The 13881-nt window shown below is 40.8% G+C and overlaps 4 protein-coding genes across 4 annotated transcripts; 3 read left to right on the forward strand and 1 right to left on the reverse strand.

Moving 5' to 3' along the window:
• Window positions 1-2217: 2217 nt before the first annotated feature.
• Window positions 2218-4575, forward strand: LOC146391533 (endonuclease domain-containing 1 protein-like). Its single transcript, XM_084918838.1, has 2 exons — window positions 2218-2670; window positions 3955-4575. The coding sequence occupies exons 1-2, from the start codon at window positions 2377-2379 to the stop codon at window positions 4573-4575; spliced, it is 915 nt and encodes a 304-aa protein (XP_084774964.1). The 5' UTR covers window positions 2218-2376.
• Window positions 4576-7260: 2685 nt separating this feature from the next.
• Window positions 7261-8368, forward strand: LOC146391534 (endonuclease domain-containing 1 protein-like). The gene is made up of 2 exons (XM_084918851.1): window positions 7261-7610; window positions 7731-8368. The coding sequence occupies exons 1-2, from the start codon at window positions 7320-7322 to the stop codon at window positions 8322-8324; spliced, it is 885 nt and encodes a 294-aa protein (XP_084774977.1). The 5' UTR covers window positions 7261-7319; the 3' UTR covers window positions 8325-8368.
• Window positions 8369-9865: 1497 nt separating this feature from the next.
• On the forward strand, window positions 9866-11783 carry LOC146391535 (endonuclease domain-containing 1 protein-like). The gene is made up of 2 exons (XM_084924515.1): window positions 9866-10189; window positions 11202-11783. Exons 1-2 carry the CDS (start codon window positions 9866-9868, stop codon window positions 11781-11783), a joined length of 906 nt encoding a protein of 301 aa, XP_084780641.1.
• Window positions 11784-11897: 114 nt separating this feature from the next.
• On the reverse strand, window positions 11898-13215 carry ufsp1 (UFM1-specific peptidase 1). Its single transcript, XM_084924514.1, has one exon. It carries the CDS (start codon window positions 13106-13108, stop codon window positions 12350-12352), a length of 759 nt encoding a protein of 252 aa, XP_084780640.1. The 5' UTR covers window positions 13109-13215; the 3' UTR covers window positions 11898-12349.
• Between the last annotated feature and the right edge of the window lie 666 nt (window positions 13216-13881).

The raw sequence follows: 13881 nt of genomic DNA on the forward strand, positions 1-13881 counted from the left end.
TTCAACTCAATGTTAATCAAATGAAGCACATATTGGACAATGCTCAGATGGTTAATAACACCATCAGTTTGGGAAAACATGTCGGCACTGGCCCCCTTGACAGAGACAGTGGACCCTCTACCAGTCAGCTGGTACGGGATGTTGCAGCTGTAGATGGTGGTATATTGTTTGCCTCTCAACCTTTTCTTAAAGTTTCTGAAGGCTTTGATTAAGCAGAGGAATTTAGTTATACGACCACCACATTATTGAACCTCTGCTCAAACTGTCTGCAGAAACAACCTTTTATTTCACCAGTCTTGAAAGAGTTAATTCTTAACGTCTTTCTGGTCTTCAGGTCATGTCCCAGTTTGTCATGGTTTTACATCGTCCTATGAATTCCACACTGGATTCATGCAGAATGATAGCTCATGTCTGGGTTCAGGCGTACCCAGTTCTCTGCAACCGCACTAACACCTCTGGAGTTTCCCCCTATGGAGGATTTTGTGAAGGCTGCCAGATGTTCATGTCAGTTACATGGGCTCACTTATGCTTCACAGCGATCACATCAAAGCCATGTCCAGCTAGCCTGGTCCCAGGTGCTGTTCTTGCAGCTTTCAGCTTGGCTAGTGAAGCAGGAAAGTGGGCCGCGTGGCACACAGCCAGCAGCACTGTTTGAGATGCTGTGAATGAAAGGTGCAGGAAGAAGAGAGTTTATTATTCTCAGTTGGACCATTTCAGCGTTTCTGGAAAGGTTATTGTTACATTAGCTGGAAGTAAGAGTAGAACACTGTGGTACAATGTAAAGTGATATTTTTACTAACCAAACATTACATTATTTCATTCTTCAGATTTTTTTTACAGACAGGAAGTGATTCAATTGTTAATTCGATATTTTGTTGTCTTATTTACACTTTTACATCACCTCACATGCTGCATATGTATATTTAATGTAGACATAGTGTTTAATCTCAGAAGACAGAACACTGTAAATTATAATCCATTATCTTTAACAGTCCAGGAATTAATTTTTACTTCAAAACATTAAATTGAGTTTTTATGTTTGTTGGCTACTGAGATTTTTGTAAAGGCTTTTAAAGCCATTACCAACAGACTCTGAAGCAAGACCCAAGAGTGAGTATTTGACTGTTAAGGGGCTTTAATGTCGTAGAGCATTGAGCAAAAACAGAGGAACTGAGGATCCACGGGAATGGAGCCGGCTACTCGGTAGAATTACCCTAGGACAGAGGAAAAGAAAGTCAGTCCAGACAGAATCTGATGCTGAGCTGTTTATGAAAGGTGTCAGAAGGTGGTGAGGATGCTTACCATGGGTAGGGCCACTGATCCGATGTCTGCAGGCTTTCCTAACTGTTGGAGGATGGGCAGGCAAGTGAGCTGCTGAGGTGAGTGTTTAAGCAAGGATTTCCTGAAAGCATGGACCAGCTTGACGGTGACATGTGATTGCATCTTGCAGATGGTTTGTTCTTCCGCCACATGAGAGTCACAGGAATTTGAGAAAAAGAGGACATCAGTGCTTGGAGAATGCAGGCACAAAGGTCATCAAGGAGATGGATCACCACTCTAGTGAAGACGACAATCTGGTGGTGGAGCTGGTCCTTAAATACTGACAGAAGAACGGGACTTCAGGAGCTCAAATGAATCCAGCCCATCCTTGATTCAGAGAAGTGTTAGGGCACAGGAGACGACCAGTGCAGGAGCATGATAATGGAAATTTCTAATATTAAGAAATCCTAATTTAGAAACTAACTGCAATAACACAAATTATAAAGTAAAGTCAGAGAAGTCACATATACGTACATTACTATGACTAGTTGCAAACTCAAGAGGAAGTAACTTGTAAATCATTGTGTCCTGCTTTGAGTTACATTTACAACACCCCAACGTTTTATATTGTACAACATCCATATCATCCATCCAGGGTGTCCAGTATCTTTGGAGTTTACATTTTTACATAGTGCATACTGATAAGACCATGTGCTGCATGAAATATAGAAAATATAAAGTTACAACAAAACACAGGTGTAGGAAGCCTAGCCTATAGAGTGAACATGGTGATGTAATTTTTAGAAAGGTAGAAAACGAATGCAGTCTGACAAATGGCTGTGCAGACTTGCATGACTAAACCAGATAAGTGAGGTATCCAGCCAACCAGGCCAACCTGAGCCACTGCTGCTTTGCATAGAACGTCTCTGTCCAGCTGTCATTGTACTAGCCTGCTGAAGGAAGTGCTGATACAGGATGACACGTTAAGCCGAACCGGAGTATGGAATCTGAGTCTCTCGGTCTTTTATTGGTGCGCAACAGCCATAGCAAACATGTCAGACCCGATAAAGAAATAACCCAGTTATATTTTCTTCAGGCAACTCCAGCTGTGTGAGGATGCATCTGTTTTTCACGTCTTTATTCCCCATCACCCTGCTGATGGCGTCCCACCTGGTGAGCGCCACCGTGTCCAAGAGCTTCAAAGAGTGCAGCCAATTCTTCTACATGCAGACCCCGCCTGCAGGGATCAGAGGAACAAGCCTCAAGTGGATCTGCCAGAAATATGCAGACAAACTTCGCTACGCCACACTGTATGACAGCAGTCGCCATCTCCCCCTCTACTCAGCCTACGTCTTTAAGAAGTCTGACGGGAAGAGGAGGATGGACACCCCCTGGATGTATGAGCCTCAGGTAGAGCCTCAGAGCAGCACAGTAGCTATAACTTGCCACTTTTTGAAGAGATGTTACATGTTTTGGGGCATGATAACATTTTGTTTAAAAAATATAATCTATACAACAACAGTGCATATACCGGGTACTAGAATTTTTATATTTTTTTTCCCAGAGTTACTTTAGTTTTACATGAGTTAATTTTACTTCAAATCAGTCTGGTGCTTGTTACCAAAGACCCAACAGCACAGTATAAGCTGTTAATCACCCAGACATGCCCCCAAACACACTTCTATTTTAAAGACACAGTTTGGCAGTTTGAAAGATGAGAGTTAAAGTCGAAGCTTGTTTGTGTTGGCTAAATATGTATTCTAAGAAAGCTGATTAACGGAGCCTCTTAGGTTACCAAAGTAGGTTTGGTTTATAATGACTCATATCCAATGGGCCAGAAGAAATAAATTGCCTCAAGTGCTACGGTTGGGTGTATTCTGGCTCTGGTTCAGCTTTGGACTCAAGGCTAAAAGAAATACCTTCTGGCGCTGAATTTGACTAATTGTTGCTCCTTGCTACATATTGATTTCACATAAATCACCGTATTTCATCTGTTTTCACTAAGTCTGAATACGCACATATCTCAATATTCTGAGTGTTTTAAGCTTTGACAGCATTGTACTGTTGAAATAATCGCTCGATCATGATGATTTAATAAGCTAACTTAAAAGATTAGCTTGGAATGTTGATACATATTCTTATTCATCACTTTAGTGAAAGAAAACATTGATATTAATGTTATAACATCTTTAAAATCAATGTCTAGCTTCAGACAAAAAGACAATAATTAATCAACATTTCTTCTGTAGCACATTCACTGTATTCATCCATAGCACACTTAAGGCAAGTTATTTTTTCTAGCTCATCTGATGTGAGTCATTATAAACCATAATTACTTTGGTATCCCTGCCAACTAGCTTTCCAATTATATTTTAGTGTGAGAGATGTGTGTGTGTTCAGTTTCAGCATCCAGAGTAGGGTTGGTTGGGTTATGGTAAGGTACATCTGACCTCCTGGATCTGGCTCTTTTTTTTAAGCTGACCTGAATCTGGCAGCACAGGATTAAGAATCTGACACCTATATTTTTTAACTGTCATGTGAACAAACAATCAGGCTGTGAAATATGATGTGTAATACCTGCCTTAGATTAAGATGCTTCCAGGCTTTACTGCTCTTATTTAAGTGTCTTGGCCTGCGGACTGAGGACTTTAAAATTGCTAAATGTCATGTTTCTTTTACTTCCTCTTCTTACAGCTGCTTTCAAATGATGAGAGTAGTAACATGAAGGCACTTCCCCTGAGTGAAAAGACTCCCCCTCTGATTGAGGACAGCCAGCTTGTTTTAGAGGACTACACGGATGCCATAGGATATCGACGTGGCCCACTAAACCCTGACCTGCACCAAGCAGAACCAGATGACAAATCCTCCACTTACACCCTGACCAACGTAGTTCCACTGATCACAGATTTCCTGGAAACCTCTTGGAACCCATACTTAGACATTGTTCGCCGACGTCTCAACAATTTCTGCCACGGCAAATCTTTTGTGGTGACAGGGGTGACTGTTTCAGGGGCTGCCATTCAGCGTAATAACAGGGACCGTCTCATCATTCCAAAACACTTATGGCTGGCATACTGCTGTCCACAGTTTGATCATAACTCACCATATGAAGTGAGGTTTATGTTCCCTAGCTACGGGGGCTATGCACTGAATGAACAGGCTGGATTTAGTGTAGTCGAGGTACCTCTAAAGACTCTGGAGACATTCTTAAGGAGCCAGACTGACATAGACAGTGACATGGCCATATTCTACAAGGGATGTGTGGCAGAAAATCCCTTAAAGAAGAAGAGAGACCTTACCAATGTTTTAGTATGATGGAATTTTCATAGTTGATCTTCTACATGAAAAACAGTATTTTGTCAAAAGCTAGCTTGCAGTTAGTAGCCAAGCTAGTGTTAGCTAACATGAGCCAGCTCAGAGAAAACCTGAATAAAAGGAAAACGTGTTTTCTAAAAAAATATTCTGCAGCGTTTTTAACCACTTAAAAAAAATCAGACAATTATTTTGTTAAAGTTAATGTTTAGCGATTAATGAATCAAATTAAAAGCCCAAACAACTACCCAGAGGTGTTTTAAGAAAGATGACTTGGTTTTAGAAAAACTTTATAATTGACTTGAAGTCTGTCCTGATTTCTCTGCTGTTTTTGTCCTACAGATAGACAGGCTTCATTAGATAAAACTAGCCATTAGCTAACACTAGCCAGAAGGTCTTCTTACCCTACTTTTATGGAGAAACTGGCAGCTCGCTGGCTAATGCTAATTTGCTTGTTTGCTAAGGTCACTTGCAAATCCCTGTCTGAAGCCATATATTTTCTATTTTGAGTCCATTTGTATGCTATACTTAGCTAAAACTGGTCAGTGCTATCTTTGGGAGCTGAGGAGAGGCATTGTGACCATAATGGTCATGTTCTTGTCTCACTCATAGGCTCTTAGAGGCAACACAGAAATTAACAAACAGTATATTTTAAAGTCACATTGCAGTCTGTTTCACACACTGGCAATAAAAAAGGGTTTCACACATGAAAAAAAGTTGCAGACTTTTTAACAGGATGCAGAGTAATGCAGGAATGTTGAAATGCATCTATTGCAAAAACAAGACTAAGCCAACTTTACAGTGTTGAGCAGTCCTGTTTCACATGTTATTGAATAAATTAAAGTATAATTCAGTTAGAAAGGAATAGAGCCATTGAATTGTTACAATTTATTAATCTTGCCTTTATGGAAACAAATTATGAACCCAATAGCATCTGTATTAAATCCTTCCTGGGGTAATTGCCATAGCTGTTAAAATTTCCTGCACTTAAACTGAATACATTCAAGCCAAAATGACCTGACTTGTAATTTGTCCACATCTTTGTCTTTATCCCACCTATTGTTCTCCTCGACTCTATTTGTATTATGAACTCTAAAGTGCTCAATTTCAGAGTCCAGATGTTCAAACCAAATTTAAAACATTGTGCTTAAATATTCTACCTCATTTTTGATCTAGGTGACGGAGAAGAATTTGCCTGTTACTGACCTGTGCTGTATATGGTAATGCTGAACAAATAAAGCTCAAATGTGCACTTATTTATATAGTAAAATACAATTTTCAGAAATTCCTCCATGGAAAGAAAATTATAGCCATATATAAGAACTGAGCAACCACGAGTATCTTTAACTTATATTCTGTCTTTATCCAAAAATGTTTCATTATTTTGCATTTCACAGGATGACCAATAGATAGAAAACAGCATGTCACATATTGCTGCTGGAAAAAAAAAAGAGTGCTTCTATGTCTGGAAAGTGTTGAAAATATGCATTTGGTCACAATCACGTATTTGATTTTGTTATATCTTCCTGAGAACTGAGGAAAAAATCTTCCCATTGAACTTTTTTGTGATTTCCTTCCTCTTTGGAGCTAAAAGGGGCCCCCCAAACACGAGATATCAATGGAAAGCCCAGGATTTCCTCTATTTAGTACATCAGGACAAGCTCAAATGAGTCAAAAGATATAGACCAAAAACAAATGTCCATTACAGAGGACACAAATAAGCTGATTTTAATGATATCTCAGGATATCCCTCTTTTGTGGCACAATCATTCTGTATTTTATTTTAGTAATCTCTTAATTTTGCAAATAAAAGTTCTTTCATGTTACTACCCTGTTGTTGTGCTACAAGTTATTATTTTTGAGGCAGTTAGAATTAATAACTGTGGGGCTGAGATAGCTGTTAGCAAGTTTATGCAGCTCTGTGGGAATTCTACAGCTACCAACAGTCATAACAGTCTTGATAACATAGAATGCAGCCATGATCATATCATAGCAATTGTAGTCATTTTAGTAGTCTGCATTCTGTACTTGCAGCATTTACATCCTTAGCCGAGAGTGTAACTCATGTTTCTGTAAAAAGAAAAAACCCCAAACCTTACACATGTACCTTAAAGGCATCACATGCAGCGATTAATAGTTACTACTTTGAAAAAAAGGATGGCTGTAAGGATACACTCACTGTATACACGTGACCGTGCCTGTTAAAATGAGGCTGTGCAGAACAGGCAGATGGTGGGTTTTTAACAACATGAGTGTACACACACAAAAATGTATGTTAATGTAACCCTAATATACTTAACTTGTATTTTTTCTGCATTTGTCAGTGATATCAGTAGTAGTAGAGTATACACTTCATTGGTAGCAAATATAAAGTTCATAATGACGCACAACGATCTTTGAAAACCCAAGGCACTTTAAAATTGCAAGTATAGCTTTGTGTTTTTGATAAATGCTTGACCATCTGGGAGGATGTGTTCAAAGAAATAACATTACTCTAACCAGTGTGAGGCACCATTGGCCATAGTCCCTGTTTCGCCAGCTGTGGGTGGATATGATAAGGTATAAAGATGGCATTACTTTGCATACTGAGGCCAGATTACAGAGAGCAGAGTGGGAAATGTGTATGAGCTGTTTTACTGAGCATAAAGACGCATGCAGTCATTTGTAGCAGAGCTCAAAAATATACCTAACATACTATTTAACAGCTTTAACTTGTTACCAGAGTGGCTTCAGGATCCCTCCTAGCTATGGCAGCTTGGGCACAGACAGCTTTTCTACTTTTCAGCATAATGTTAGCAGTAATAGGCAAAGTGGAAAAAGAGCTTTCTCCAGAGTGCAAAGAATTCCTCTACATGGGAACACCACCGAGAGGACTGGAACACCACTCCGTCCAGTTCATTTGTCAGTACTACAACAAAAAGCCACGCTACGTGACTCTGTACAACACTGTGGACCATATACCGATCTACTCTGCCTACATATTTAAACGCTCAGAAGGGGAGAAATGTATGGATGTCCCTTGGATGTACGAACCTCAGGTAAAGAAAACTAGAAAGTTCACTGCTTTGAAATGTGCGTAAGAATTTGTTGCGTAGTCATGTAATCGCATTCAGTCATGCTCATGCCCTCATTTGCTGTGGGTCTGCCTCTCTGCACAGCTGTCCACATCCTCTGAAACAGACGAGATGCAGCCCTTTCCACGGAGTTACATGCACATGAACTTTGAAGATGCCCAAGCTGTTCTTGACGATTACACAAATGCCATCCTTTACGAGCGTGGCACGCTCAACCCGGACGAGCATCAGAATGAACCTGACGACAAAGCAGCTACCTACACCCTCACCAATGTGGTACCCGTGGTGCCTGAAGTCAACAACCTAATCTGGGACAAACAGGAACACATGATCCGCAAAAGGCTTAACAACTACTGTCGTGGAACGGCTCACATTGTCACCGGGGTCACCACCTCTGGCAAGATGATCCGCCGGGAAAACATGAACCGCATTGCAGTTCCCACCTACCTGTGGTCAGCATATTGCTGTGTTGACTATGACCACAACACACCTTTTATGAACCGTTATAAATTCCCATCTTTTGCTTACTATGGCCTCAACGAGGATGAGAACAATGACATGGTGGAAGTCTCCGTCCAGAAGCTGGAGGAGTTTCTCAAGAAGACAGAATTTGTAAGCCAGAACTTTCAGATCTTTGTGGGCGACTGTTCCATACAAGCACCTGAGAAAACTGCGTAGGGAAAATATTTAGAGATATTTTAACATTTGACAAATTAAAGAAAGACAAAAAAAAGTAGTCCTACCAGAAGAGTGCCAGTGTACCTTCTCATTGGTCTCTGGAACATCAATCTCTCAACAGACGTTGCTGTATCTTTTTTATTCCCTTTATTATTTGGTGTTTTTATGATTTATCTCCTGTGATTATTCAATTGGGTTTTAATCCTGTTATTACAGAGGCCATGACCTGCTTTAAATTCATACCCATCAAACCATTCAGTAATCCTCATGCCCTCTGGATTGGGGCACTGTCATCATAGAGGAGACCACACCCATCAGAATAAAATGTTGTAATCATAGAAGAAAGGTTATGAAAAGTTTATTTTAACTTGCAGTGCCCCTTCTAAGAGGACAGATGAATCCAAACCATAAAAGAGATATACAGGTTACTAATTTTTCCTTTAATTTGTCACTGATCTTTGTGGTGTTTGTAAGTAAAAAGAGGTGCCATCATGTGCCAACAAAACATCCAGGTAAATTATAACAGTGTGACAGTGAGCTATTGCTAACAGTATCCATGAAATTTGCAACCATAATTTCTTTTGTTATCTACACCTGTGCTTTTTCTACTGTGCATGGTAATTTATATGACACGTTACATCAGGTAAAACAAAAGCTTCCAAGTAAGGGATAGTTTATGTGCTCTCAAAAGCGGGTCATAAAATCTGCCGACACTGGATATCACGTGTATTTTTTGTTGTTCTGCATAGCCTTTACTTTGAAGGCAGAGGCATAGCCAGCTATCAAGAAGGGGGGTGGGGGGTGGGAGGGGATTTACATTAGTAGGTTGTTCACGTGTTGGAAAGGTGTGGGGGAGGGGCCATACTGTACTTTAAACACTCTTGCAATGTAACAAAATGTAACTTTCTCATATATTTCACAGGAATAAACCACTGAATGAAACTGTCTCTGAAGTTTTGTTTTTGACATATTCTGGCCAATTTGAAACCTGTCATCAGACGTCATATGTATATTAAGTTACAGCACCAGCTCATGATGGGATAGAGCTTTTTAATTTGCTGCTAAAATGAAAAATCTAAACTTGATATGTGGAAATTCTCCAATGCAAGTCTCCTTCTACACTTTAAAACAAAAACTGGCTTTAAAACATGAGTTTCCCATTTCTATTCTTTCATTAAACTTCAGCTTCATTTCATTCACTGCAACAAGGCCGACGATGGAAGAAAGGCTATTTTTGAATTGAAGGTCTCAAGTGAGTGGCATTTGTCCTCTGCACTTTACAGTAATAAAATGCTCACAGTGACTGATAACTACTGCTACGACGCTCGTGGGAATTTGAATATATGAAAAGCCTTTACAATGAGAGAATTGCTCGCTTGAAGTGCAGGTGAGGCATGAAGGGAAATGTGGGGTGTGATAGAGTTGGGACAGAGGCTGTACTTGTTAGGCAGTAGTAGATTGCAGTGGTGTGTCACAGGTGAATTAGAGACATATTAGCAAGAGAAGACACATCTAAAAAGACACAAAAGAGTGCTGCAGTGATGATACCTACATTTACAAATTGTGCCTTAGCAACGGCAGCTGCCATGATCTTCCTAATGTGTGGATTGCTTGAAGTGTCCCAGGCAGGAGTGGTAGGAGACTTCAACCATGCGGAGCGCTGCAAGGACTCTCTCTTTATGGGAACACCACCACGAGGATACCTCAGCAACTCCTTTAAGAAGATCTGCCAGCGGTATGAGGACAAACCCCGCTATGTCACCCTGTACGACTCACACAAACACGTCCCCATCTACTCAGCCTATACATTCAAGAAGTCAGACGGGGAGAAGAAGGTGGATTTCCCTTGGATGTTCGAGCCTCAGGTGAGAGTGCTTGCGAGCTCAGTCGAAGATGAAACAAACAAAACAGAAGCCTGGTTTCATTCTCAATTTTGCATGTTTGCCCATACAGTGTGCTATATATCTGACATAATATTATTCACACTATATATACCATATATTCACAGTACTCTGTATCTATTCACATGCAGTCATTGGAGATTTCATGACATTTTTGGAAGTGTAAAGGCAATATCACCTGATGTTTCTTAACAAGCAGCTAAAGAACTGCAGCAACTATGCTACTGTAATAGAAACAATGTAAAGCTGAGATAAGCTGCTTTATTAGCTCTGTGTGCTATTTCACTGAGATAGTGTTGCCATTACCATTTATGCAAAGTGGCTGTTTAATTGCAGAAAAGCACTGGCAGCTAGATTTGTCAACTTTTAACGGTGCTTTGTGTAAACTACAACAGAGTTTACAGTTCATGGCTGCGCTTATTGTAAGCTTTAGTAGCTGACTCTCAACCCTTTGGACGCTGTTATACTGTTTTTGTCTTCCTATTTTAATTCAGTTTTATTTATATAGAGCCAAATCAAAATAACAGTTGCCTTAGGCTGCTTTATACTGTAAGGTAAAGACCAACAATCAGACGAAGAGACAGCACTTGGAGCCAGTGGGAAGAAAAAAAACTCCCTTTTAGCAGGAAGAAACCTCCGACAGAAACAGGCTAAGGGAGAGGCAGCCATCTGGTGTGTCAGGTTGGGGTTAATCTTCATAAACAGATTATCTTTTTAAAAGTATAACTTCAACTCTTTGCCCACATACCATGAATTTTGTCTCCTATATTTGTATAAGTGTGACAAGATATGAGCTTATTCACATTTCCACTGAGTTACTGGACAACTACTGGTCTATTTAAACAGTCGCACAAGCAAACAATACCATCATATCATCTCTATTCCCATGAGTCTTTGCACCATTCCCAGAAAAAAAATATTGTGCAAACTGTGAGTAAAACTACTTTGCTTTTTCTTTTCTCTCTCTCTCTCATAGTTGGCCTCAGAAAAGAGCAGCAGTAACATGGAGCCCTTCCCCCAGTCTGCAAACATGCACATGAACTTTGAGGACTCCCAGGCAGTCCTGGAGGACTATGCTGATGTGGTTCAGTATGAACGCGGCCAACTAAATCCCGATGAGCATCAGGCTGACCCTCTAGACAAGGCGTCCACCTACACCTTGACAAACGTGGTGCCTCAAATCAGGGAGTTCAACATGGGTCCTTGGGCGGAACACCGAGACATCGTCCGAAAGCGCCTCAACAACTACTGCCGCGGCAAAGCCTTTGTGATCACCGGGGTCACCACTTCTGGACACACGATCCGTCGCAACAACCAGGACCGGGTAGCTGTGCCCGAGTACATGTGGTCGGCCTACTGCTGCACCGAGTTCGACCAAAATGCGCCGTACTTTGTGCGCTATAAGTTCCCTGTCTTTGGTGCATATGGGCTAAATGATCGTGTCAACAACCAAATGGTGGAGGTTCCTCTCAAAAACCTAGAGAAATTCCTCAAGGGGAGGATGGATGTGGACAAGAACTTCCAGATTTTCTATAAAGATTGTGTATCAGATAAATGATATAAAAGGTGATCTTTTGATCTCTTGGCAGAAATGTAGCTCAAGAAATAAATGGAACCCAGATGTCATGTCAAATTAAATTATATGATGCCAGGAATAAAACGGAGAATTGAGTGAGCCTAAATGAAGCTTGTCTCATTTAATATGTTTACATGCGTACAGATCTCTTTCTCAGTGCATATTGAAGCATTGTCCAGCACATATCATGTGTAGGTGATCACAAGATTTTCCTCAGTTTATGATGGCTTTGTGTATCCAGCATGATCAGGAGACACATGCATTTATAGTAAATGATCTTGTGCACAAAATGTGAAATAAAAATGAGCAGCTGTCAAGGGTCCATGTAGGCCTGTAGAATACTGAAAAATATTTTTCACAAAATGAAGACATTTGAGAAGCCAAACACACTGTTTTGACCAAGAAATTAACTGATCGTCACATTTCTAATAAAAAAAGAAAACAAAAAACCAACATATTCAATTGGTACTGCTGCTCTTCAAGAGCTTTTAATGAGTTTAACCACAGGATGGCACTGCAGCTCATTTTGAAACAACCATGCTGAATGTCTAAAACACATTTAGCAGTCTTGCAGTCTGTGGCAGACACAGATTATAAAATGAAGACTGATCCAGAGATGATACTCTTTTCCATGCCACCCACCCTCTCCTCTGCAGCTCTGTCCTGTCCAGCTCACATCCATAGTAGTGCGGGTCGAGAACCAGCAAATAGCTCCCCTTATCCCCGGTCCACACCCCCAATACCCCCTTTGAGGAGTTGTCTCTGTCTCCTCCCATCATCACTGGAGAGTTATGCTTCTCAAAGTGCTGATGGAGCTCAGCCACTGCGACATGCTCCAGCTCGGCCCCTCCGCCTCTGACATGCACCACTTTGCAGGGAACATCGTAGAAATGGTCGAGGACTAGAGAGCATTCAAATGTTCCTATCCACTCCCTGGAGCCTGAAAAGGAGTCGGTTTTGTCCCCCATTGTTACCAACGCTTGCTGGATTTCGGGGAGGCTTGGTACCGGCCTGCAGTGGTTCTTAGGCGGAGAGCAGTTATGACAAATCCACGAAGACAGCGTTTGAACGGTCCTGTAGCCACATCCCCAGCCTCTGTCATCCTGTCCATCGCATCCATAGTGGAAGTAGAGATAGTCTCCTTTTATTAGAGAACATTTTATAGCACCCGAAGGTGGATTAGGAAGACCAGTGTGCACATTCTTCAATAAAGTTTTGTCCTTTTGTAAATTTTTGCTCCCTCCTGCTCCACTTCCTCCCCAGTCAATCTCCTCCTCTGACGGCGCTGGTACGGACTTTTTATCCATGCTTTTCCTCTTTTCTTTCCTTTTTTATTTTTTACAAACACATATAACATCCAAACACTCGTCAGCAGTTTCAAAACATCCGACGCTTACTAAGTACAGCTACAATAACTATCCCTACGGAACACTAAGAGGAGTAACTGAGTTCCGTCTTGACATTGGTTCCACTCACAGTTATGCCCTCAAGAGCCTTTCGGTCTTTTCGTTTCATTTTGTTTCTAAACACAAAAAGTCACCGGTTTCAGTCGTTTGAAAGTGAAATTACTGTACGAATGCTACTATTACTAAACAAACAAATATTCGAGTGTGCGAAAATATCTTTATCTTGAAATGAATATTTCCACATAGATGTGTGCTGATAAAATAGAATTAGGATGCAGTGTGTTGACAAGAAAAAAAAGGTCACCAAAACAAAATTGCTTAATGTAGTACCTGTTTTTTTTTTTAAGTATAGCGTGAATAAAAATGTTTCTGAACGCAACAGAATTAATAACAGGGAGTGTATTTCTCCCCACAGTCTTTGAAAGCAGAATCCACGGTCCAGCGCGCGAGAGCACGGCGCAGTACACCTGTGTACAACCACGTTAATTACTCAGGCCTTAGGTTTTCTCTTTGGCAATGGCTACCCAGGGAAAACACACCGGTGTCGTCTACATTTTCGCATTTTTGGTATATCTGCGTTTTGCCCCAAAAATAATGTAGAAACTCTTTAAAGCACTTCAAATGCGATGTGGCGAAAACAACGTGAGAATAGCCGAGAAGCATCAGTTTTCCCA

The sequence above is a fragment of the Perissodus microlepis genome, chromosome 3, assembly GCF_051167445.1.
Source record: "Perissodus microlepis isolate ML-2025 ecotype Zambia chromosome 3, ASM5116744v1, whole genome shotgun sequence".
NCBI lineage: Eukaryota > Metazoa > Chordata > Actinopteri > Cichliformes > Cichlidae > Perissodus > Perissodus microlepis.

Bases quoted from the DNA above. Each gene is read 5' to 3' on its own strand.
- LOC146391533 (XM_084918838.1), top strand. From the start codon at position 2,377: ATGCATCTGTTTTTCACGTCTTTATTCCCCATCACCCTGCTGATGGCG. The intron at 2,671-3,954 runs GTAGAGCCTCAG...CTCTTCTTACAG, and splicing joins CCTGGATGTATGAGCCTCAG to CTGCTTTCAAATGATGAGAG.
- LOC146391534 (XM_084918851.1), top strand. From the start codon at position 7,320: ATGGCAGCTTGGGCACAGACAGCTTTTCTACTTTTCAGCATAATGTTA. The intron at 7,611-7,730 runs GTAAAGAAAACT...CTCTCTGCACAG, and splicing joins CTTGGATGTACGAACCTCAG to CTGTCCACATCCTCTGAAAC.
- LOC146391535 (XM_084924515.1), top strand. From the start codon at position 9,866: ATGATACCTACATTTACAAATTGTGCCTTAGCAACGGCAGCTGCCATG. The intron at 10,190-11,201 runs GTGAGAGTGCTT...TCTCTCTCATAG, and splicing joins CTTGGATGTTCGAGCCTCAG to TTGGCCTCAGAAAAGAGCAG.
- ufsp1 (XM_084924514.1), bottom strand. From the start codon at position 13,108: ATGGATAAAAAGTCCGTACCAGCGCCGTCAGAGGAGGAGATTGACTGG.